At 40.6% G+C, this 27,002-nt stretch overlaps 1 protein-coding gene across 2 annotated transcripts in view; it reads right to left on the bottom strand.

Annotated features, from left to right (window-relative positions):
• LOC138854589 (putative glutathione-specific gamma-glutamylcyclotransferase 2) overlaps nucleotides 1–24,786 on the bottom strand; it is a 41,917-nt gene extending 17,131 nt beyond the window's left edge. Inside the window, exons 1-2 of one of the 2 annotated variants that reach the window (XM_070098641.1) lie at nucleotides 24,622–24,786; nucleotides 3,137–3,280 (exon numbers count right to left, since the gene is read on the bottom strand). In XM_070098641.1, the coding sequence (XP_069954742.1) occupies nucleotides 3,137–3,271 (135 nt within the window). In that variant the 5' untranslated portion in view covers nucleotides 3,272–3,280; nucleotides 24,622–24,786. The remainder of the gene's footprint in view (nucleotides 1–3,136; nucleotides 3,281–24,621) is intronic. The other variant, XM_070098640.1, reaches the window with a different exon arrangement.
• Nucleotides 24,787–27,002: the final 2,216 nt, after the last annotated feature.

Raw genomic sequence — 27,002 nt, 5'->3', positions numbered from 1 at the left:
ACTGTGTAGGCGAAACGTTTCGAAATAAAGATACCTAACTGTTGCATATGTGTCTTACCTAACAATCTGTCGGTATTTTATACCATTTTAATGTATATTATCATGTATCTCTCTCACCTGTGTTCTAGGGAATACAAATCAAGGGACTTCAACTGTTCCCAGTAATGTAGGTGCCTTATCATACTCATGTGTGCCGTGAAAATTCTTTGTACAGGGGGCAGTTAGTGTACAGCAGTATTCCAGCCTAGAGAGAACAAGAGATTTGAAGAGAATCATCACGGGCTTGGCATCCCTAGTTTTGAAGGTTCTCATTAACCATCACTCCCAGGTCCTTCACATTACTTTTTCACTCTACTGTATGGTTAGAATTTGTTGTATACCCTGATACAGAGTTAATTTCCTCAAGTTTTCCATATATGAGTAGTTTGAAGTTTCTTTTCATTGAACTTCATATTGTTTTGAGAGGCCCATTTGAGGATTTGGTTGATGTCTGCTTGGAGTCCTGCGGTGTCTTCAATGGAGGACACTGTCATGGCAATTCAGGTGTCATCTGCAAAGGTAGACACGGAGCTATGGCTTACATCTCTGTCTATGTCAGATATGAGGATGAGGAATAGGATGGGAGCAAGTACTGTGCCTTGTGGAACAGAGTTTTTCACTGTAGCTGCCTCGGACTTTACTCTGTTTACTATTACTCTTTGTGTTCTGTTTGTTAGGAAGTAATAGATCCATCTACCAACTGTTCCTGTTATTCCTTTATCATGCATTTTGTGTGCTATTACACCGTGGTCACACTTGTTGAAGGCTTTTGCAAAGTCTGTGTATACTACACCTGCATTTTGTTTATTCTCTATAGCATCCAGGACATTTCCATAGTGGTTCAGTAGCTGGGACAGGCAGGAGCGACCTGCTGTAAACTCGTGTTGCCCTGGGTTGTGTAATTGATGGGTATCTAGGTGGTTGGCGATCTTGCTTCTTAGAACCCTTTCAAAGATTTTTATATCACAATCCATAAAATAATTTGAGAATGCCTCTTCTGAGCAGCTTAAAATTTTAAATTCTGATGCATTTTACATAATGGGAGATTCAGTAGTTTAAAGCAGTGTAGGTATGATTTGCCAATTCACTAACATACATAATTTAAAGATGGGGATTATGTATTGGTTTCTGTGCAAAAACTGGCAAATATTTCTTTTGATTAATTTCAAACTTTAAGAAATAGCGTATATTAAATTCTATAGCATTTTTTCCCATGAAATAACCAGAGAAAGCCTCTTCTGAAAAGCTCAAGACTAAACTAACTCATTCAATCAGCTTCAAGTTCTCAACTCTTGTGTACCGTAACCAGAGCAAGGTTCAAGTTGTTATTGGGTATGTAATTTTGGCTTCTGTGCAATAACTTGAGAAAGATTCTCATCAGTTCAACTCTCAATGCCTGGTGTATCTTACTTATAAGTCAGTTCAGATTGTTATTAGTGTGTGTAGGTGAAAATCTGATCATTTCATTTTAAATATCGTGTGCTATTTTTATGTAATAACTTGAGAATGCCTATTATGAACAACTTGAAACTTTAAGTGGTGATAAATCTAATGTAAAGGAAGATTCTGTATAGTTTTAGTCAGTGTAGTGTCCAATTTGCAAATTTTTAGGAGGAAGCTAGCTTCGTAAGTCATACGGCACCTGGGGTATGAGAGGCAATCAGGTTCAATCCACTGAAGGGGAGAACAGATCCAATTCCTTGAATTATGAACCCCCACACAGCCATTATGGAACTTCCCTTGAGAAGCTAATATTGTATAGTATTGTCATTATACCATATCCAGTTCACTTTGTTTCAAAACTGGAATTGAAAAGCAAAACCTGAAGAATCTCAATGTAATTTATCATTTACAAAGGAATGAGATGGATAACCCTACCTGAGAACTCAAGAACTGCAGACACATTCATCACCTTCAAAACTACCATTAGAAAACATCTTATCTCCCTGATACACCCCGTCAACTAACTACACGAATACCACTTGGTGGTTCACACTTACACTCACTCACCCATTTGACCATAAACAGAAATATTAATCTCAATCTTAAAATAACGAATCCTGTAATACTCCATTACTGAAACTATGTACTGTGCCAAAACAAAAGCATTCACATTGCTAAACTCACAAACTAGTATTTAGTCACTTAGCCATAATACTAACTTACCTCATAATTTGTAATATTTTAAAATTAAGAATTAAACTAAGTCTGCCCAAAATGCCTAGCCATGCTAGGTGTTCTAGTGGTACACTCTGTAATCATTATTTTACTACATGTAAACCACACAATAACCAAATTCTGTAAACTCAGCATTGTAATCCTTATAGAGAATAAACTTTGAATTTGAATCTGTGGGCAGTAGTCAAAGGATTACAGAGGTACATAATGGGTCCAGGGACTGGACCCCAAAATTTTGATAGCTGAACAAGGTACAAATAGAGGTACGCCCAAATAGTTATATAAATTATCATACATAGCAGCACATGTGTAGGGTACCTAGGATAACCCTAAAAGCCAATGGTAATCTACACATATGCTGCTACATATGAAACTTTAAGTGTTGATAAATCTAATGTAAAGGAAGATTCTGCATGGTTTTAGTCAGTGTAGTGTCCAATTTGCAAATTTTTAGGAGGAAGCTAGCCTCGTAAGTCATATGGCACCTGGGGTATGAGAGGCAATCAGGTTCAATCCACTGAAGGGGAGAACAGATCCAATTCCTTGAATTATGAACCCCACACAGCCATTATGGAACTTCCCTTGAGAAGCTAATATTGTATAGTATTGTCATTATACCATACCCAGTTCACTTTGTTTCAAAACTGGAATTGAAAAGCAAAACCTGAAGAATCTCAATGTAATTTATCATTTACAAAGGAATGAGATGGATAACCAAGAAATTTAAAAAAGCCTATTATAATTCATATAGCACCTGGAGGATGGGAGACATTCAGGTTTGATCCAAGGAAGAAGTGGATAAGTCCAGTGCCTTACATCAAGAGCCCCCTCACTGGTATTAAGGCACCTCCTTAGAAGGGCATCAAGTATATAGATTACAGTATTTTAAACACTATTGATCTTGTTTCACATAACTTACCTTGCCTGGTACACCTCTATGATCAATGCTAGCCTGCCAGAACCTTCGAACATAGCCCTTGATATAGCCAACTTCGCGCTGACGATAAGGAAAGTCCACTTTCCATGTAAGTGACCCATACCCAAAAATCCACATTCTTAAGCCCTGAAATATGAATCACTATTAATACTATCAGTTTTTCCTCTACATAATGTATAATGATAAAATAGCAGAAATAATTGGGCACTGCTAGTTTGTTGGGAGCTGCTTATGTATTTATACTGTGGTTTTCATAAGACATTAATTTAAGAGAAACAATTTATTATGGAATATATCTAAAATAAACTGATGATAATCCTGGTGAAAGGCCCATGAGTTGTAGCTCGACACCCTCTGGAGGCCAAGATGCCAGAAATCATGGCCAAACATATTGAGACACATCAGACATAACATTTGTAAATGCAAACAATTCACACTTTAACAACACACTTGAGCATCAGAAAAAGTAGTAACACATTTGCCTCACAACCAAAAGACCTCCATTCAATTCTGGGTAGGGCAAGACAAACGGGGAAGTCTTTAACACCTGCTGCCTCTGTTCACCTTGAAGTAAACAGATAAAAAGTAGGACATACTATGTGACATAACCTCTTGAATTTGGAAAATTCTGAGTTAAAATTTGTCTAAGTCAGGAAGTGGCTTTGGGAAATTATTATTTTTTAAATGATGAAAATGAATAAAATACGGTGTGTGCATTATTTATGAGACTTACTAGCTTCAGAGAAATTCTTGGTCAAAGTGTGACTAAACAACACAATAGAGCAAAAAACTAATGTAAAAGACCTGGGGGTGATCATGTCAGAGGATCTCGCCTTCAAGGACCATAACATTCTATCAATCACATATGCTAGAAAAATGACAGGATGGATAATGAGAACCTTCAAAACCATGGATGCCAAGCCCATGATGACACTCTTCAGGTTACTTGTTCTATCTAGGCTAGAATACTGCTGTACATTAGCAGCACCTTTCAAGGCAGGTGAAATTGCTGACCTAGAAAATGTACAGAGAACCTTCACAGCACGCATAACTGCGATAACCTACCTCAATTACTGGGAACGCTTGAAGTTCCTAAACCTGTACTCCCTAGAATGCAGGAGGGAGAGATACATGATTATACACACCTGGAAAATCCTAGAGGGACTAGTACCAAACTTGCACACGAAAATCACTCTTTACGAAAGCAAAAGACTTGGCAGATGGTGCAACATCCCCCCCCAATGAAAAGCAGGGGCACAACAAGTATATTGAGAGACAACACAATAAGTGTCCAGGGTTCAAGACTGTTCAACTGCCTCCCAGCATACATAAGGGGGATTACCAATAGACCCCTGGCTGTCTTCAAGCAGGTACTGGACAGGCACCTAAAGTCAGTACCTGACCAACCAGGCTGTGGTTCGTATGTTGGATTACATGCAGCCAGCAGTAACAGGCTGGTTGATCAGGCCCTGATCCACCATGAGGCCTGGTCACAGACCAGGCCACAGGGGCGTTGACCCCTGGAACTCTCTCCAGGTATACTTCAGATATAAACCAAGTGGTGGCTTTAGGGTAAAAATTGGATCGAGTTTGGTACCAAATGATAAAGGATAATAAGTGTACTGTACATATTGCTTAATGAATCAATCTTCTGGTGATGATAAATTTTAGGTTAAAATTTCAATAAGCCTAGTGACTATTTTATTTTCTAACAACTCCAATAAATTTTATATAAAATGATAGAGGGCATTCAGTACATTATTTTGCATCAGTGGCTGACTGAAACAAACTTTTGGCTTTGATACATTTTTGGTTAAAACTGTTGGGAAATGCATTTTTTGCCTCAAGTTTGGTATTTAATGTTATAGGAGAAAGATTACATTACTGTGTGAGTGGCTTAGTAATGCAAGCTCCTGATTTAGATTAAATCTTGGCTAAAATGTGACTAAATCAGGTGGGAAAAGACATTTCCCTGAGTTTGGTATTATGAGAGGAGAATGAATACATTATTGTTTGAGTGGCTTAGTAATACAAGTTCCTGATTTTGATATATTCTGGCTTCAAGACTGAAAAACCCAGGTGGCTTTGGGAAATGTCTTCCTTTGGACTAAGAATGGAATCAAATGACAGATGAAAAGAATTTAATTTTTGTGCGAGTGATTTATTGATGCCGTAGCTCAATCGCTAGCGTACTCGGCTCATGCACTGAGTTTCGGAGATCGAATCCCCACTACGGCTGGAAAACATTAGGATGTGTTTCCTTAAGACACCACCTGTTGTCCATGTTCACCCATCAGCATAATACTGGTGTCGGTCGCATCCTGGAGTATACCTGCAGAGAGTTTCAGGGGTTGGTGCCCCTGTGGCCCGGTCTGTGACCAGGCCTCATGGTAGATCAGGGCCTGATCAACCAGGCTGTTGCTGCTGGCTGCATGTAATCCAATGTACAAACCACAACCCAGCTGGTAAGGTACTGACTTTAGGTGCCTGTCCAGTGCCTGCTTGAAGACAGCCAGGGGTCTATTGGTAATCCCCCTTATGTATGCTGGAAAGCAGTTGAACAGTCTTGGACTCCTGATACTTATTGTGTTGTCTCTTATCATGCTAGTGGCACCCCTGCTTTTCATTGGGGAGATGTTGCACCGTCTGCCGAGTCTTTCGTTTCAAAGGGAGTGATTTTCTTGTGCAAGTTTGGTACTAGTTCCTCTAAGATTTTCCAGGCATAAATGATCATGTCTCTCTCCCTCCTGCATTCTAGGGAGTACAGGTTTAGGAACTGCAAGCGTTCCCAGTAATTGAGATGGTTTGTCACAGTTATGCGTGCCGTGAAGGTTCTCTGTACATTTTCTAGGTCAGAAATTTCACCTGCCTTGAAAGGTGCTGTTAGTGTGCAGCAATATTCCAGCCTAAATAGAACAAGCGACCTGAAGAGTGTCATCATGGGCTTGGCATCCCTGGTTTTGAATGTTCTCATTATCCATCCTGTCATTTTTCTAGCAGATGCGATTGGTACAATGTTGTGGTCCTTGAAGGCGAGATCCTCTGACATGATCACCCCCAGGTCTTTGACATTAGTTTTTCGCTCTATTGTGTGGATGGAATTTGTTTTATACTCCGATGAAGTTTTAATTTCCTCACGTTTTCCATATCGGAGTAATTGAAATTTCTCATCATTGAACTTCACATTGTTTTCTGCAGCCCATTTAAAGATTTTGTAGATGTCCACCTTGAGTCTTGCAATGTCTTCAATGGAGGACACTGTCATGCAAATTCAGGAACAAGATAGGGGAGAGTACTGTGCCTTGTGAAACAGAGCTTTTCACTGGAGGCACCCCAGACTTTACTCTGTTGACTACTCTGTGTTCTGTTAGGAAATTATAGAGATATCTACCGACTTTTCCTGTTATTCCTTTATCATGCATTTTGTGCGCTATTACACCATGGTCACACTTGTTAAAGGCTTTTGCAATATCTGTGTATATTACATCTGCATTCTGTTTGTCCTCTAGAACATCCAGGACCTTGTCGTAGTGGTCCAGTAGTTGGGACAGACAGGAGCAATCTGCTCTAAATCCATGCTGCCCTGGGTTGTGTAACTGATGGGTATCTAGATGGATGGTGATCTTGCTTCTTAGAACCCTTTCAAAGATTTTTATGACATGGGATGTTAGTGCTATCACTCTGTAGTTCTTTGCTATTGCTTTACTGCCCCCTTTGTGGAGTGGGGCCATGTCTGTTGTTTCTAGTAACTGTGGGATGACCCCAGTGTCCATGCTCCTTCTCCAGAGGATGTTAAAAGCACATGATAGGGGCTCTTGCAGTTCTTGATGAACACTGAGTTCCATGAGTCTGGGCCTGGGGCAGATTGCATGGACATGTCATTTATTACCTTTTCAAAGTCATTTGGTGTCAGGATAATATCAGACAGGTGTGTGTCTACCAAATTCTGTCTCTCATAAAACATTCATTTAGGTCTTCGAATCTCAGTCTGGTTAGTGGCTCGCTAAAAACCGAGTAAAAACAAGTCATATTGGGACTTGAGTAGCTCACTTATTTCCTTGCTGTCATCTGTGTAGGACCCATCCCATTTAAGTAGGGGCCCAATACTGGATGTTGTTCTAGACTTTGATTTGACATAAGAAAAGAAATACTACTTTGGGTATCTTTCAATTTCATTTATGGCTTTTAGTTCTTCTCATGTTTCTTGATCCCTGTAAGATTCCTTTAGCTTTAGTTCGATGTTTGCTATTTCTCTGGCTAGTGTCTCCCTACATATGGCAGATATATTGCACTCTTGTAGCCGCTCTGTCATTCTAACTGACCTAATTTGCCCAAAGTGCTCTGCATAACAAGCGGCTTTCTGTAAAAAAATTCTGAATTAATCTGATTAAGCCAGGTGGTGGCCCTGGGAAATCTTTGTTTTCCTGGACTGATAATTTTATTTCCCAAGATACAATAGTACAGAAAGCCCCCCGACTTTCATGAGTTCCACTTTTGGGAGCTTCAAACATTCGGGAATGCCCAGCCGCAATATTTTACGATGTTTTCATGTGTTTTATGATTGTTCATGGTTCAACAGGTTAAAGAAGTAGTATTGTTAGGCTAAGTAAATGTTATTATTATATTTCCCTACAATATATTTGCACATCAAAACATTTGTGAGCGCTTCAGTACAGTACAGTATTTTTACATTTCCCTACATCATATTTGCACACCAAACATTCGTGAATTTTCAAGATTCCCGAGGTTCTTGATCCCCTAACCCTTGTGAATGTGGAGGGCCTCCTGTAGTTACAATAGAAGGTTTACCAAACCTGCACTTCCCTACCTCCTTTCTAAATCTAAATCTGTCCAACTTGACTCCACTGATGGGAGTCCTGTTTTGGCTAGATATTTTGAGCACATTATTTATATCATCTTTATTTATTCTTGTTTTCTATCTGCACACAATCATATCCTCCCTAACTTTGCATCTTTCCAGAGAATGCAAAATCAGTGCCTTCAGCCTAACTTCGTAGGAACGGTTTTTGATATATTATAAATCATACATAATACTGACACAGAAAAAGAAATTTGCGTATGGTACAGGACATTTATTAGAGGAAACAATTTGTTACAAGTGGCTTCTTCAGTCCTAATCAGTCTATTAGGACTGAAGAAATCATTTGTGGCAAAAAAATAATTGTCCTGAATTGCAGGTGTGTGTGTCTTTTTTCACATCTTGTCAGTATCACCATACCATTTACTTACAGTACTGGTATAAACCTTGGTAATAAATACCGACAAGTTGGTTTAGAAAGACACGTAAGCAAACACTATAACATATTTATTAGAAAACGTTTCGGTTCCAGGACCGAAACGTTTTCTAATAAATATGTTATAGTGTTTGCTTACGTGTCTTTCTAAACCAACTTACAGTACTGACAAGATAACAAGTGGGGCACACATGCAATGCTTTAGTATCTATAATGAAGAAACATTCAGCCTGTGCAGCAGACTTCATCGGTCAAATGCAGAGGTGATTATATGAGACGGTAAAAGTGGAGAGGTAATTTTGGAGTGATAGTCCCTCAGCCTTAATAATAGGTTTACCTGGAGATTTACCTGGAGACCAAGCCGTTTGGGTCAATGCCCCCGCGGCTTGGTCTGAGACCAGGCCTCACAGTGGAACAGGGTCTGATCAACCAGGCTGTTACTACTGGCTGCACACAAGTTGACATATGAACCACAGCCCGGTTGGTCAGGTACTGACTAAGTGCCTGTCCAGTGCCTTCTTAAAGACAGCCAGGGGTCTATTGGTAATCCTCTTTATGTAGGCTGGGAGGCAGTTGAACAGTCTCAGACCCCTGACACTTATTGTGTTGTCTCTCAATGTACTTGTTGTGACCCTGCTTTTCACTGGGAAAATGTTGCATCTCCTGCTGAGTCTTTTGCTCTCATAGGGAGTGATTTTCATGTGCAGGTTTGGTACCAATCCTTCCAGGACCTTCCAAGTGTATATTATTATGTATCTCTTTCGCCTGCATTCCAGGGAACACAGATCAATGACCTTCAACCGTTCCCAGTAATTTAGGTGCCTTATCGTGCTTATATGTGCTGTGAAAGCTCTTTGTACACTCTCCAGGTCCGCAATGTCGCCAGCCTTGAAGGGGGCCATTAGTGTACAGCAGAATTCCAGCCTAGAGAGCACAAGCAATTTGAAGAGAATCATCATGGGCTTGGCATCCCTAGTTTTGAAGGTTCTCATTATCCATCCTACCATTTTCCTAGCAGATGAGGCAGATACATTGTTGTGATCTTTGAAGGCAAGGTCCTCTGACATTATCACTCCCAGGTCCTTCACATTACATTTCTGCTCTATCGTATGGTTAGAATTTGTTGTATACCCTGATACATTTTTAATTTCCTCAAGTTTCCCACATCTGAGTAGTTGAAATTTCTCCTCGTTGAACTTCGTATTGTTTTGAGTGGCCCATTTTGAAGATTTGGTTGATGTCCGCATGGAGTCTCGCAGCATCTTCGGTGGAGGTCACTGCCATGGTAATCCGGGTGTCATCCGCAAAGGAAGACACGGAGCTATGACTTACATCTCTATGTCAGAAGTGAGGATGAGGAATAGAATGGGAGCAAGTACTGTGCCTTGTGGAACAGAGCTTTTTACCATGGCTGCCTGGGACTTTACTCTGTTTACTATTACTCTTAGTGTTCTATTTGTCAGGAAGTTATAGACCCACCTACCAACTTTTCCTCTTATTCCTTTATCACGCATTGTGTTTGCTATTACACCATGGTCACACTTGTCGAAAGCTTTTGCAAAATCTGTGTATACTGCATCTGTGTAGATGAATGGTTCAGAGAACCGACATGTTGATAAATTAGACACATATGCAACTCTTGGGTATCTTTAAAGATACCCAAGAGTTGCATATGTGTCTAATTTATCATACTGCATCTGTATTTTCTTTATCCTTTACAGCATTCAGGACCTTGTCATAGTGGTCCAGTTGCTGGGACAGACAGGAGAGACCTGTTCTAAACCTGTGTTGCCCAGGGTTGTGTAATTGATGGGTATCTAGGTGGTTGGCGATCTTGCTTTTTAGAACCCTCTCAAAGATTTTTATGATATGGGATGTTAGTGCTATCGGTCTGTAGTTTTTTGCAATTGCTTTACTGCCACCTTTGTGGAATGGGGCTATGTCTGCTGTTTTTAGTGAGTGTGGGATGACCCCTGTGTCCATGCTCCCTCTCCATAAAATGCTGAAGGCACGCAATAGGGGCTTCTTGCAGTTCTTGATGAACACGGAGTTCCACGAGTGTGGGCCTGGGGCAGAGTGCATGGGCATATCATTTATTGCCTCTTCAAAGTCTTGTGGAGTTAGGATAATATCCGAGATTTTTGGAACGTCCAAATTTTGGGCTTCGTTCATAAAGAATTCATTTGGGTTGTCAACCCTTAGTCTGGACAGTGGCTCGCTGAACACTGAGTCATATTGGGACTTTAGTATCTCACTCATTTCTTGGCTGTCATCAGTGTATGTCCCATCCTGCCTAAGCAGGAGCCCAATACTTGATGATGTTTTTCCCTTAGATTTCGCATAAGAGAAGAAGTATTTTTTTTTTTTTCAATTTCCTTTATGGCATTTAGTTCTTCCTGTGATTCTCATCTCCTGTAAGATCCTTTCAGCCAAAGTTCAATATTTGCAATTTCATTGACTAGTGCCTCCCTTCACATTTCCAATACATTGGTCCCACTCAGCAGCTCTGCGACTCTTTGCATTCATCTGTATAGGGAGTCTCTCTCTCTTTTTCCTATAGGACATGGTTTACTTGATCCCATTGTATGTTTTTGTTATTGAAATTGAATTTTGTGAAGAGACCTTCATGACTGCTCACATTTTGCTGGACAGAAGCCCTGTGCATACATGTCTGTATCTCTATTGTGATCTGAGTGTAGTACTGTCTTTGATACAGTTATACTATGTATCAGATTGTCGCTGTTAGTGAAGATGAGGTCCAGCATATTTTCTAGTCTTGCAGGCTCTACTATTTGCTGGTTTAAAGTGAATTTGGTGCAGAGATTTAATAGTTCGTGTGTGTGTGAATTTTCATCTGAGCTGCCTCCTGGGGTGATCTATGCTGAAACATTGTTTGCTATACTCCATTTTAGGTGTCTCAAGTTGAAATCTCCTAGTAGTAAGATATTTGTGGCAGGAGTTGGGAGATTTTCTAGACAATGGCCAGTGCCATAGTCTACAGCAGAAGCATGAAGCCAGAGATTCATATACTGGAACTGGAAGTGAGGTGTAGCTGCTTGAAAGTGACATCACAGGTGAGCAGGTGCTAACAGTTGTTAAATAAGTAAATAACTTTATTCAGATCAGGTTTAGTTTAATATCTTTATTATGCACCCCATACCCATACCTAGTGATCAATAACAGCAGCGGCAGCGGCAACAGGAACCTTGTTCTCTATTTTTACTTCTACCTGAGGTTCCCAGCAGCCCAGTGATGACCTAATCAAGACCCACATAACACTAACATGTGTGGATACCCAGAATGATATAAATCAACTGCAGAAATCACCCAAAAGTTCACAAATTACCAACTAATAGGGCTCGTACTACCACCACCTACCCCACTGCCACTGAAGTGATACTCCACAACATTCACCCATCACCCATCGCCTACTATTCACCCGAAGCCACAGCCAATGGACAAGGGTCAGAGCAATAAAAGAAGATCCAGTAACCAGCTAAGGACTCCTAACATCAAAGGTGAGAGTAGTAATAAAGCGAGGAAAACTTGTGGTACTGCCAGCCAGGACACAACCTTCATCACCCACCGGCACCACCACAACACACGACAGACAACAGCAAACATGGCCGCCGCCACAGTCCAAGATAACTCCTTCCCAGTATTTGATGCCAAGAAGATCACCGACCGAGAAATAGCTAAACTCCTTACGATTCAGAACCAAACGATCACCAAACTAACTCAAGAAATGCAGGAACTAAAAGCTAGTAATGCAGATTACCTCAACAAGATCACTGCTCTTGAACATAAACTAGACACTCTGGAACAACAAAACAACACCCACACCCAGTCCCTAGACACCATCAACACTCTAAAAGACCAAGTCACCCTACTTACTACCAACATTATAGAGGAAAGATCAAGAGTGGACCAACAACTTGCCAATGTCATAACCAACTTCCAAGACCATAATGACCAACAGCAGCTATCTGACACTGTTGTAGTTAACAGCAAACTTCTCCCACCCACAGTCACCCAAGAGACCTGCATGGAGACCACCCTACAGCTTATCAAGGACCATCTTCGCCTTAACATACGTAGTGATGACCTAAAGGATTGCAAACTGATGGGCTACCAAGCAGGTAAAAAAACAGTGCTGTTAAAATTCCAAACTAGCCTACAAAGAAACAACCTACTAAAAACATCTATTTCTATGAAATCTGATGTTTACGTCAATGAGTGCCTTACCAAAACAAGACAAAACCTTCTTTATCGGCTAAGAAAATTACGCTATGCCCAAAAAATCCACCAGTGCTTTGTGAGGGATGGAAAAATCGCAGTTAGGAAACAGCCCACTGGGAAGAGATACTTCATCTCTACAGAACATGACCTTAAAACATTCCTAAGTGAGGCTGGACTAACAGAATCAGAGTAAAGTGCAGATAATACCCATAATCCACCGTTAGTGTTATATTGTCATAAATTTGTGCCCCCCTAAAATTCTAATACCCCAACTACTTTTGATTGTCATTGTTGTATTCAACGACCATTCTACCTCATAGTCTTAATTGTTTAATATCTACAGAATCTATCTCCTTTTTTACAACTTACCACATCACTGTTCTATCTTATTTTATTATAAACTAACTATAACTTGTCCTCAATAATTCTACCTCACTTTAAGAAATACTCAATTGCCCAATTTTATTCTAAAATCCCTATTATTGCCCAATTTTGCTTTAAACTATACTGACCAAACTTATTGTAAACTTCTTTTATTGACCATTTTTATTCTATACTTTTTTAAACTAGTATTTTCAACTACAACTTTTATATTATCCTGTCTACCATCTTACTAGCATATTATAACCAAGTCATTGCCATTTTTATTTTTATAATTTTTTAATTATTCTTTTGCTACCTTAACTTGCATATTTTATCTTGTCAATTTAAATCTAGTTATACTCTAATTCTTGTAAACAACTTATATAAGACCTTAGTGCAATTACAACTGAGAGTCTTGTGCCTTTTTTATATTATTAGATTAAACTCAGTTGTACTATAGCTCATTCTAGCTCAAAACATAGTCAATACCAAATTCGCTATATTAGACCATAGTGCAATTACTAGTGAGAGACTGGTGCTATTTTTAATTTGTACTTTTATATTATTAGATTAAACCTAGTTGTACTATAGCTCATTCTAGCTCAAAACATAGACTCCACAAAAGTCATTATATTAGACCTTAGTGCAATTACAAGTGAGAGTCTTGTTCTATTTTTAATTTGTATTTTTATATTACTAGTTTATACCTAGTTGTACTTTAGTTCATTCCAGCACAACACATAGACAACATCAACTTCATTATGTGTAGTAGTGACTATACTCTATATGACCAAAATACTCTAGCTATATACTTGTCCAAACTTCCCACCACTACAGATATCACTACTAGAACTCAACACACAACTCAGGATATAAATAACCATAATTTAAACCTAGAAGATGATTGATCACGTTGACCCTGATCTAAACCTCCATAATCTGACACCCAATCAAAACCTATTGGAAAGTAACTGCCTTTATTACACAGCATCACAAGCCAACACTATCCTAAACAATGCTAAAAGTCTATCAGTACTTAACTACAACATCAGGCCCTTAAACAAACACTATGATGACCTCCTGGCACTCCTTGAATCACTAAAGACACCCTTCTCCTGCATTATTCTTACTGAGACCTGGCTTAAGCAGGACACAATAGATATCTACCCCCTACCAGGATACACAGCAATTCAAAACTGCAGACCAAACCAAGTTGGGGTGGTATTGCAATCTATTACTCTAACCAATTATCTTGTATTAGCACCACTTGCTTTAGTGATGAATATGGGGAATACATTTTTGCTAATTTTACTGTAAAAAACCTTAAATGGCACCGATTGTTATAGGTGCCATTTACCGGATACCTCACACAAACATCCCAAATTTCAGTGAGAAATTAAAGTCACTAATAACAAACAGACAAATGAATAAGCACCACCTTCTCTTAGCTGGAGACTTCAACATCAACCTTGGCATACTAGATGATCAGCCTGTAACTGACTTCATCAACAATATGAACAACACACTTCTCATACCAACAATAACTAGACCAACTTGGCTCACTGAGACAAGTGCAACCATAATAGACCACATATGGACCAATATACTAGCCCCCTTAAATCAGGGATAATCACAGATACTACTACAGACCACTACCCTACCTTCCTCCTGACAAACATTAGTAAACCACCACTTGAATACAACAAAGTCTCATTTAGACTCCATGACGAGGCCTCAATAAGGAAGTTCACAGCTGACCTAGAGACTGTTGACTGGCCTACAGAATTCTCCAAGGCCAATGGTATTGATGACTGGACAGACATTTTTCTTAACAAATTACAGTGGACCCCTGGTTAACGAACTTTTTTCACTCCAGAAGTATGTTCAGGTGCCAGTACTGACCGAATTTGTTCCCATAAGGAATATTGTGAAGTAGATTAGTCCATTTCAGACCCCCAAACATACACGTACAAACGCACTTACATAAATACACTTACATAATTGGTCGCATTCGGAGGTGATCGTCATGCGGAGGTCCACTGTACTTAGACTATACAACAATCACTGTCCTATAAAAACGAAACAGATCACAAACAAACGGCTTGGTTGCCCATGGCTAACCAGCACCATTCTGAAATCCATTGACAAGAAACACCAATATGAAAAGCAATATAGACAGTGCTTAATACACAAAGATATTCTTAAACACTATTCATCAGTTCTCACCAAAGTAATAAAGAAAGCCAAACAACTATACTACTCCAGTAGATTCACAGACACTAGAGGAGATATAAAAAAGACCTGGAAAACACTCTCTCAGATTCTAGGGACCCACAAACTGAAAAAAAACAAGAATATTGTCCTAACTAAACCTAATGAAACACCACTACATCCCACTGACACAGCTATCAAGATAAACGACTTCTTCTCAACCATAGGATCTAATCTCGCCAATAAAATCCCATATACCAATGCCCATGCTGGGGACTACCTAGATGGGAATTTCCCAAATTCCTTCTATCTTGCACCAACTGAGCCCACGGAAGTCACTGAGATTATAAAGTCACTTAAAAATAACTCAGGGAATCTGTCTCATGTCCCACCATTACTGTACAAGCAAGCGGCCCATGTCCTTTCGCATGCTATTTCATTACTTTTTAACAAGTCACTAGAGACTAGCACCTTCCTGAAACTACTCAAGATGGCAAGGGTTACACCAATACATAAAGGTGGTGACCCTACAGACTTAAACAACTATAGGCCAATATCAAACTTACCATTGCTATCCAAAATCTTTGAGAAACTCGTGCACAGGAGACTACAGTGGACCCTCGACCAGCGATATTAATCCGTTCCTGAGAGCTCATCGTTAGTCAGAATTATCGTTAGTCAAGTTAATTTTCCCCATAAGAAATAATGGAAATCAAATTAATCCGTGCAAGACACCCAAAAGTATTGAAAAAAAAAAAATTTTACCACATGAAATATTAATTTTAATACACACAAACTGAAGATTACATGCACAGTTACATGACACTTACCCTTATTGAAGATCTGGTGATGATTGATGGGATGGGAGGAGGGGAGAGGTGTTAGTGTTTAGAAGGGGAATCCCCTTCCATTAGCACTTGAGGCAGCAAGTCTTTTTCTGGGGTTACTTCCCCTGTTCTTTTAATGCCACTAGGACCAGCTTCAGAGTCACTGGACTTCTGTCGCACAACATATCTGTCCATAGAGGCCTGTACCTCTCGTTCCTTTATGACTTTCCTAAAGTGGTTCACAACAGTGTCAGTGTAATAGTCACCAGCACGGCTTGCAGTAGCTGTGTCAGGGTGATTTTCATCAAAAAAGGTTTGCACTTCAAGCCACTTTGCACACATTTCCTTTATCTTAGAAGTAGGCAACTTCTTCAATTTCTCTCTCCCCTCCTCCAAAGCAGTTTCCTCAGGTGTGCCCTCTTGCTGTTGAAGATGATCTAGCAGCTCATCAGTGGTTAGTTCTTCACTGTCCTCCACCACCAACTCTTCCACATCCTCCAACCCCAAGGACTTCCCCAATGCCACAATGGATTCCTCAACTGGCATAGGATTCTCAGGGTTAGCCTCAAACCCTTCAAAATCCCTTTTGTCTACACATTCTGGCCACAGTTTTTTCAAGCAGAGTTCAATGTCCTCTTAGTCACTTCCTCCCAAGCCTTACCTATAATGTTTACACAATTGAGGATGGTAAAATGATCTTTCCAAAACTCTCTTAGAGTCAGTTGAGTTTCTGAGGTCACTACAAAGCACCTTTCAAACACAGCTTTTGTGTACAGTTTCTTGAAGTTGGAAATAACCTGCTGGTCCATGGGCTGCAGGAGAGGAGTGGTATTAGGAGGCAAAAACTTCACCTTAATGAAGCTCATGTCCCTAGAAAGTCGCTCTGCCAAGTCTGAAGGATGACAGGAGCATTGTCTAATACCAGGAGGCACTTAAGGTCTAATTTCTTTTCAATTGGGTAATTTTTCACATTGGGGGCAAATGCATGATGTAACCAGTCATAGAAAAAGTCCCTAGTGACCCATGCCTTACTGTTTGCCGTCCACAGCACACACAAATTAGCCTTGAGGACATTGTTTTTCCTGAACACTCTGGGAGTTTCAGAGTGGTACACCAATAAAGGCTTCACTTTGCAATCACCACTAGCATTGGCACACATCAACAGAGTAAGCCTGTCTTTCATAGGCTTATGTCCTGGGAGTGCCTTTTCCTCCCGAGTAATGTACGTCCTGCATGGCATTTTCTTCCAAAACAGGCCTGTTTCGTCACAATTAAACACTTGTTCAGGTTTCAGTCCTTCACTGTCTATGTACTCCTTGAAGTCCTGCACATATTTTTCAGCCGATTTGTGGTCCGAATTGGCAGCCTCACCATGCCTTATCACACTATGAATGCCACTACGCTTCTTAAATCTCTCAAACCAACCTTTGGTGGCCTTAAATTCACTCGCATCACTAGTCGCTGGCATTTTTCTAATTAAATTGTCATGCAACTTCCTAGCCTTTTCACATATGATCGCTTGAGAGATGCTGTCTCCTGCTATCTGTTTCTCGTTTATCCACACCAATAAAAGTCTCTCAACATCTTCTATCACTTGCGATCTCAGTTTCGAAAACATAGTTGCACCTTTGGCAAGAACAGCTTCCTTGATTGCCGTTTTCTTGCCCACAATAGTAGCGATGGTTGATTGGGGTTTATTATACAACCTGACCAGCTCAGAGATACGCACTCCACTTTCATATTTATCAATGATCTCTTTCTTCATCTCCATAGTAATTCTCACCCTTTTTGCTGTAGGGTTGGCACTAGAAGCTTTCTTGGGGCCCAATGTGACTTATTTTGCAGGTGCAATCACTAAAAAAGCTGTGATAATATGGTGAAAGCGCTGGTGTTCTAGTCAGCAAATTTTTTTGTATGTTTGGATTTAGCGACCGAGGGTCCACTGGGTGGCGGGGGTGGCTGGCTGGTTGTGAAACAGGCTGTTGCCAAGTCTTTTGCTTTCGTAGTGAGTGATTTTCGTGTGCAAGTTTGGTACTAGTCCCTCTAGGATTTTCCAGGTGTATATAATCATGTATCTCTCCCTCCTGCGTTCCAGGGAATACAGGTTTAGAAACCTCAAGCGCTCCCAGTAATTGAGGTGTTTTATCTCCGTTATGCGCGCCGTGAAAGTTCTCTGTACATTTTCTAGGTCGGCAATTTCACCTGCCTTGAAAGGTGCTGTTAGAGTGCAGCAATATTCCAGCCTAGATAGAACAAGTGACCTGAAGAGTGTCATCATGGGCTTGGCCTCCCTAGTTTTGAAGGTTCTCATTATCCATCCTGTCATTTTTCTAGCAGATGCGATTGATACAATGTTATGGTCCTTGAAGGTGAGATCCTCCGACATAATCACTCCTAGGTCTTTGACGTTGGTGTTTCGCTCTATTTTGTGGCCAGAATTTGTTTTGTACTCTGATGAAGATTTAATTTCCTCATGTTTTACCATATCTGAGTAATTGAAATTTCTCATCGTTGAACTTCATATTGTTTTCTGCAGCCCACTGAAAGATTTGGTTGATGTCCGCCTGGAGCCTTGCAGTGTCTGCAATGGAAGACACTGTCATGCAGATTCGGGTGTCATCTGCAAAGGAAGACACGGTGCTGTGGCTGACATCCTTGTCTATGTCGGATATGAGGATGAGGAACAAGATGGGAGCTAGTACTGTGCCTTGTGGGACAGAGCTTTTCACCGTAGCTGCCTCGGACTTTACTCTGTTGACGACTACTCTCTGTGTTCTGTTAGTGAGGAAATTATAGATCCATCGACCGACTTTTCCTGTTATTCCTTTAGCGCGCATTTTGTGCGCTATTACGCCATGGTCACACTTGTCGAAGGCTTTTGCAAAGTCTGTATATATTACATCTGCATTCTTTTTGTCTTCTAGTGCATTTAGGACCTTGTCGTAGTGATCCAGTAGTTGAGACAGACAGGAGCGACCTGTTCTAAACCCATGTTGCCCTGGGTTGTGTAACTGATGGGTTTCTAGATGGGTGGTGATCTTGCTTCTTAGGACCCTTTCAAAGATTTTTATGATATGGGATGTTAGTGCTATTGGTCTGTAGTTCTTTGCTGTTGCTTTACTGCCCCCTTTGTGGAGTGGGGCTATGTCTGTTGTTTTTAGTAACTGAGGGACGACCCCCGTGTCCATGCTCCCTCTCCATAGGATGGAAAAGGCTCGTGATAGGGGCTTCTTGCAGTTCTTGATGAACACAGAGTTCCATGAGTCTGGCCCTGGGGCAGAGTGCATGGGCATGTCATTTATCGCCTGTTCGAAGTCATTTGGCGTCAGGATAACATCGGATAGGCTTGTGTTAGTCAAATTTTGTGGCTCTCTCATAAAAAATTCATTTTGGTCTTCGACTCTCAGTCTGGTTAGCGGCTTGCTAAAAACTGAGTCATATTGGGACTTGAGTAGCTCACTCATTTCCTTGCTGTCATCTGTGTAGGACCCATCTTGTTTAAGTAGGGGCCCAATACTGGACGTTGTTCTCGATTTTGATTTGGCATAGGAGAAGAAATACTTTGGGTTTCTTTCGATTTCATTTATGGCTTTTAGTTCTTCCCGCGATTCCTGACTCCTAAAGGATTCTTTTAGCTTAAGTTCGATGCTTGCTATTTCTCTGACCAGTGTCTCCCTGCGCATTTCAGATATATTGACCTCTTTTAGCCGCTCTGTTATTCTTTTCCGTCGCCTGTAAAGGGAGCGCCTGTCTCTTTCTATTTTACATCTACTCCTCCTTTTTCTTAGAGGAATAAGCCTTGTGCATACATCGAGTGCCACCGAGTTAATCTGTTCTAGGCATAAGTTTGGGTCTGTGTTGCTTAGTATATCTTCCCAGCTTATATCGGTTAGGACTTGGTTTACTTGGTCCCACTTTATGTTTTTGTTATTGAAGTTGAATTTGGTGAATGCTCCCTCGTGACTAGTCTCATTTTGTCGGTCTGGGGCTCCATGCATACATGTCTGAACCTCAATTATGTTGTGATCTGAGTATATTGTTTTTGATATGGTGACATTTCTTATCAGATCATCATTGTTAGTGAAGATGAGGTCTAGTGTATTCTCCAGTCTTGTAGGCTCTATTATTTGCTGGTTTAAATTGAATTTTGTGCAGAGATTTAAAAGCTCGTGTGAGTGTGAGTTTTCATCAGAGCTGCCTCCTGGTGTTATTACTGCAACAATATTATTTGCTATATTCCTCCATTTTAGGTGCCTTAAGTTGAAATCCCCCAGGAGCAAGATGTTGGGTGCAGGAGCTGGAAGATTTTCCAGACAGTGGTCAATTTTTAACAGCTGTTCCTGGAATTGCTGGGATGTTGCATCCGGAGGCTTGTAGACTACCACAATGACTAGGTTTTGGTTCTCGACCTTTACTGCTAAAACTTCCACTACGTCATTTGAGGCATTAAGCAGTTCTGTGCAAACAAGTGACTCTGCAATGTACAGGCCAACCCCCCCCTTTTGCCTGTTCACTCTGTCACATCTGTATAGGTTGTAACCTGGGATCCATACTTCGTTGTCCAAGTGATCCTTTATGTGGGTCTCAGTGAAAGCCGCGAACATTGCCTTTGCCTCTGCAAGCAGTCCACGGATGAAAGGTATTTTGTTGTTTGTAGCTGGCTTTAGACCCTGTATATTTGCAAAGAAGAATGTTATCGGACTGGTGGTATTGTTGGTACTGGGGGGGGATTTTTTTTCCGGCATTAGTATCTGTATCTGTTGGTTTGGAGTGGAGGCCATCGACTGTGGTTCCACTCCAGGAATGACTGGATTTGGTGTACGATTTCTGCCATTTCCTGCCAGTTTTTTTTCCTTCCTGGCACTAAAAAACCTCTCCCTCTTGAGTGGCTGTGGCTACCCAGGTTTTCCCATGGCCTGGATGTTTTGTATCTTTTTGTCCCCTTTAGATGGTATGCCTGGCAATTTAAGTTATAGCACAGTCTTTCCTGTACTGAAGAGGTACACATTTCAGGGTGAAAAAGCTTACAGGAAGGGAGTTTGCATTTTCCTGTTTTCATATGGGCATGGCATTTTCTAGGGTGGTCATAGTTGCATGTCCCATCTGTTTTTCCAGATTTCCCATGCCAGCAGATACCAAGTGCATAGTATGTGCACAGGCTTGGTTTCCGCTTGCCTTGGGTTTCTGTGACTGTATTCCCTGTTGGTGCATGTTTCCCTGTCTTACTTCTATCCTCCCTAGCACCAACAATGGAGCTCCCACCAGTTGTTTTTGGTAATTTATCCTCACTATTGCTATTGGAGTCCTCTTGTTTGCTATTTCCTGCGGTATTTCTAGTTTGCAATATTGGTTTTATCTTATCTTTGACTACACTTGTTTCCCTACTATGGCTCCTGTCCCCTATGAGGTCATTTATATGTATTCCTTCCTGCGTATAATTCCCGACTACCTGGACAATATCTCCAGCTTCACCATTTCTGTCTCCCAGGACAGTATCTCCAGCTTCACCATTTCTGTCTCCCAGGACAGCACCTCCAGCTTCACCATTACTGTCTCCCAGGACAGTATCTCCAGCTTCACCATTTCTGTCTCCCAGGACAGCACCTCCAGCTTCACCATTTCTGTCTCCCAGGACAGTATCTCCAGCTTCACCATTTCTGTCTCCCAGGACAGCACCTCCAGCTTCACCATTACTGTCTCCCAGGACAGCACCTCCAGCTGTATATTCATTTATAACGGCACAAAACATACTCAATCCATGCCAATTTGGATTCAGGAAAAATAAAAGCACTAATGATGCAATCATAAAAATGCTATATCTGCTTTACACAGCATTGGAAAATAAGGAATATCCACTAGGAATTTTTATTGACCTAAGAAAAGTTTTTGACACAGTAGACATCCTACTCCACAAACTTAACCATTACGGTATAAGAGGCCATGCGCTTGCTTATTTCAAATCTTACCTTACTAATAGGTATCAGTATGTCACCATTAAAGACACAGCATCAACAACACGGCCACTTGATACTGGAGTTCCGCAGGGAAGTGTCCTTGGTCCCCTGCTCTTCCTCATATACATCAATGATCTTCCAAACGTATCCCAACACCTGAAACCCATTCTCTTTGCTGACAACACGACTTATGTCATCTCTCACCCTAATCTTGCCACCCTCAACACCATTGTTAACGTGGAGCTGATCAAAATATCGACTTGGATGACAGCCAATAAACTTACGCTTAACACTGACAAAACCTACTATATTATGTTTGGTAGCAGAGCAGGAGATGCACAAATTAACATTAAGATTGACAACACTCTAATTACCAGACATAATGAGGGCAAATTCCTAGGCCTATACCTTGACAACAACCTGAATTTCAGCACCCACATCCAACACATAACCAAAAAAGTATCCAGAACGGTTGGGATCCTCTCCAAGATACGATACCAGGTGCCGCAAAATGCCCTTCTCACACTATACCACTCACTTATTTATCCATACCTCACCTATGCTATTTGTGCTTGGGGATCAACTGCAGCAACACACCTAAAGCCAATAATACAAAAAGCTGTAATAAGAATAATCACTAAATCCCATCCCTGGCAACACCCCCCCCCCCACTCTTCATAGATCTAAACTTACTCCCTGTTCAGTACCTCCACGCTTACTACTGTGCAATCTACATCTACAGGACCTTAAACTCCAATATCAACCTTGACCTAAAATGCTTTCTTGATAGTTGTGACAGAATCCACAGGCATAACACCAGACACAAACATCTCTATGACATTCCCCGTGTCCGACTAAACCTTTACAAAAATTCAATGTATGTCAAAGGCCCTAAAATCTGGAACACCCTACCTGAGAACTCAAGAACTGCAGACACATTCATCACCTTCAAAACTACCATTAGAAAACATCTTATCTCCCTGATACACCCCGTCAACTAACTACACGAATACCACCAGGTGGTTCACACTTACACTCACTCACCCATTTGACCATAAACAGAAATATTAATCTCAATCTTAAAATAACGAATCCTGTGATACTCTATTACTGAAACTATGTACTGTGCCAAAACAAAAGCATTCACATTGCTAAACTCACAACCTAGTATTTAGTCACTTAGCCATAATACCAACTTACCTCATAATTTGTAATATTTTAAAATTAAGAATTAAACTAAGTCTGCCCAAAATGCCTAGCCATGCTAGGTGTTCTAGTGGTACACTCTGTAATCATTATTTTACTACATGTAAACCACACAACAACCAAATTCTGTAAACTCAGCATTGTAATCCTTATAGAGAATAAGATAAGATAAGATAAGATAAGATTTCGTTCGGATTTTTAACCCCGGGGGGTTAGCCACCCAGGATAACCCAAGAAAGTCAGTGCGTCATCGAGGACTGTCTAACTTATTTCCATTGGGGTCCTTAATCTTGTCCCCCAGGATGCGACCCACACCAGTCGACTAACACCCAGGTACCTATTTGCTGCTAGGTGAACAGGACAGGTGTAAGGAAACGTGTCGAAATGTTTCTACCTGCCGGGAATCGAACCCGGGCCCTCCGTGTGTGAAGCGGGAGCTTTAGCCACCACAGCCACCGGGCCACAAACTTTGAATTTGAATCTGTGGGCAGTAGTCAAAGGATTACAGCGGTACATAATGGGTCCAGGGACTAGACCCCAAAATTTTGATAGCTGAACAAGGTACAAATAGAGGTACGCCCAAATAGTTATATAAATTATCATACATAGCAGCACATGTGTAGAGTACCTAGGATAACCCTAAAAGCCAATGGTAATCGACACATATGCTACTACATATGATAGAAATGTATGACAGAAATGACAGTTGTAAAGACATTGTATAGTATTCTGTACCAAGTGTCAGAAAAATACCACATTATAAAAGGCATACAAAACTTCTCCTGTCTCCAGTATTGTAATTACCTCTGTGTTCAACTGATAATGCCTGCTGCATACGTGAAATGTATCTTAATCTTCAAGATTTTGATCCAGGGAATCAACATCATTTTTCTCTTTCCATTCTATAATGTGGGAACCAGACCTGAACAACATTATTATTATAATCAAAGAAACCTTAGCAGTATAATGTAAATGAAGCCTAACCAAAGATATACAAAGTTGAAGGCAACTCTTGAGGGAACTGTCAAATCTAAAAATCTTTAGTATAAAATGCTGTTAGCAAGGGTAGTATAAAAGAATAAATAAGTATAGAATAAAGAATTTATTTCTTTGTAAAGGTTACAATGTGTAATTACAATTTTGGTTTATTAAGTACAAAGAAAGTCACTATCATACCGGGGCATTTTGGGCAGTGCTAAAGGGAGTGGCAGTACTAAAGGGAGTGGCAGTGCTAAAGGGAGTGGCAGTGCTAAAGGGAGTGGCAGTGCTAAAGGGAGTGGCAGTGCTAAAGGGAAAACATAATTAAAATTAGTGTGATAGGAAGATGCTGACAAAAAAAAAAAAGTGGGTGTGAATCAAAGACGAGACAGTCACCGTTTAGAAAATGGAACAATGTTCACATAATAGCTTACGTGTTATCAAGCCCTGCTTGCTGGTGTCCAGGAAGAAACTTTCTCCAAATGGGAAGGAAATTTACTTGCGGGAACACGTAAAAAATCTGTAATTCTTTCTTTATCTTTCTTTGTTGGGTTTATCAGGGCTACTGGCAGCATAAGCCGTATCGAGCCTGACTTCCCGATGTTATTTATTTATTTATTTAATGTCTTTGCAAACAGTACATTGTGTACATACAATAGTGGGTTGCAATGCAAAGAGAGCCTCTATTATGCCTAGGCATTATATTCGGGGAAGATTTGTTGCCCAAGGCTGACCGATGAAAGAAAAGGAACAAAAATTCCTTTGTAAATAGATTATTATTATTATTATTAATATTATTATTATTATTATTATTATTATTATTATAAAAAAGAAGCGCTAAGCCACAAGGGCTATACAGCTTTGTAAATAGAGATAGAAACTTAAAGTTTCCGGTGGATCCGGTGGATCCGGTGGACGCCCTTGCCAAGCCCCAGCAGAGAGGGACGTCCACACCCCCCACCTGAGTTCAGTAACCGGCTTTCCACCAAAGACCGTTAAATAATTTTCCGCTCTAAAAATGGAGCTGGCTAAAGTAAGCTGATAAGTAAGTAAGTTTATTCAGGTATACACAAATACAGTTACATTGAATTATCATACATTGCAGCATATGTGTAGAGAACCTAGGATAACCCAAAAAAGTCAGACTGAGTGACTTATTTCCATTGGGGTCCTTTTACCTTATTATTATAATATGAAGGTTATAATATTTTCTTATTATTCTACAATGAAGATAACATCTTATTATCATACTAAAAAGACTACTACACCAAGGTCATTAAGACTATCTACAATACGAGGGTCATTACTAGGAATAAGGTAAAATTTGCACGTATGTTAGCTAAAAAATAGAAAATCATTCCCCTCCCTTTCTGTAGCTACATTCATCAGACACCTTTTGGCACTCTTCTTGAACTGGTTCATGCTATGACTGGCTTTGACATGTGCGGGTAGTCTGTCCCATTCCTTTATTGCTGTAAAATAAAAGGTGTTTGAAGCCTGGCCAATGACTGTGGGTACTACAAAGTTATGCTCTCTCCACCTAGTACTACCTGGAGTTTACCTGGAGAGAGTTTCGGGGGTCATAAAATAAGAAATAATATCAAATAATCTAAACGCCCCCGCGGCCCGGTCTGTGACGAGGCCTCCTGGTGGATCAGCGCCTGATCAACCAGGCTGTTGCTGCTGGCTGCACGCAAACCAACGTACGAGCCACAGCCCGGCTGATCAGGAACTGACTTTAGGTGCTTGGTTCCCAACCTTGACAAAATTGACAGCAAGATATTCTGGACATTGTGAGCAATTTTATAAACATGATTTAGCTTCAGTTGTTTTACTCTGTCTTCAACATTCAGCATATCTAACTGCTGTAATTCATCCTGCCCAACATGTTCTCTTGGTCCCAGCCCCAGGATGAATCTTACGATTTTGTTCTGGGTGATTTGCAGTCTATCTTTCAGTTTTTTTGTCAAGGCAGAGTACCAAGAAGAGCAAGCGTAATCCATATGGCATTGTATAAGGGCTAGACATAGGGTCCTGCGAGCCTCAGTAGGTAGACACTGTGCTTGTCTATATAGGAACTTCAGTCTGGCATTCGCTTTCTTTACTACACTGTTCCCTATCAATTCTCCTGACATGCATGGGCCAAAGGGGATTCCCAAATATTTTACTGATGAAACCAAAGTGATGGGCTCCCCATTACATTGAACATTAAAATTATTTACCTGTTTCGTGCCAAAGAGAATGGCTTCAGTTTTCCCTAGGTGTAATGATAGTTTGTTGTCTACTAACCATTTGCTGCAGGACTCCAGTTCCAGTGTTAAAACATTAGCAATATCTTGTGGGTCTTTACCTGACACTAACAGAGCACTGTCATCTGCATACAGTAGGAGTTTGCACTTGACACTGTGTTGTGATAGAAACACAGGCCTTATCTCTAGGCTGTATTGAACATAGAATCTTCATAGTACTTCTGCAACAACAAAATATAATGACTAGTACATCTAATAATGGCTTCTACAGGGATGGTGATGTCTTGCATATGTCAAGAGAAAAGTTATAACTACAGGCCACATATTTAAACTCACCATGTAATCTGCATCGCTGATAAATGGATAAAGTAGGAGAGAATCACACACCATGTGTTGGTGCCCATGACACACACCAAACTGTTGTTGTTGTTAAGGGCCCCTAGAGGTGGTGCAGTATTATCCTGCTGCTGCTCCCCACAGGACCAGTATCACTACAATCTCCCCCTTCTAAAATATCAGAGACAGTAATCTCCCAAACTGTTAGGTGGGCGACGTACACGTCCCGA

The sequence above is a fragment of the Cherax quadricarinatus genome, chromosome 63 (assembly GCF_038502225.1).
Source record: "Cherax quadricarinatus isolate ZL_2023a chromosome 63, ASM3850222v1, whole genome shotgun sequence".
NCBI classification, from domain to species: domain Eukaryota; kingdom Metazoa; phylum Arthropoda; class Malacostraca; order Decapoda; family Parastacidae; genus Cherax; species Cherax quadricarinatus.
Note: the sequence above shows the minus strand (reverse complement) of the source record. Positions and strands in the feature narration are given on the sequence as shown.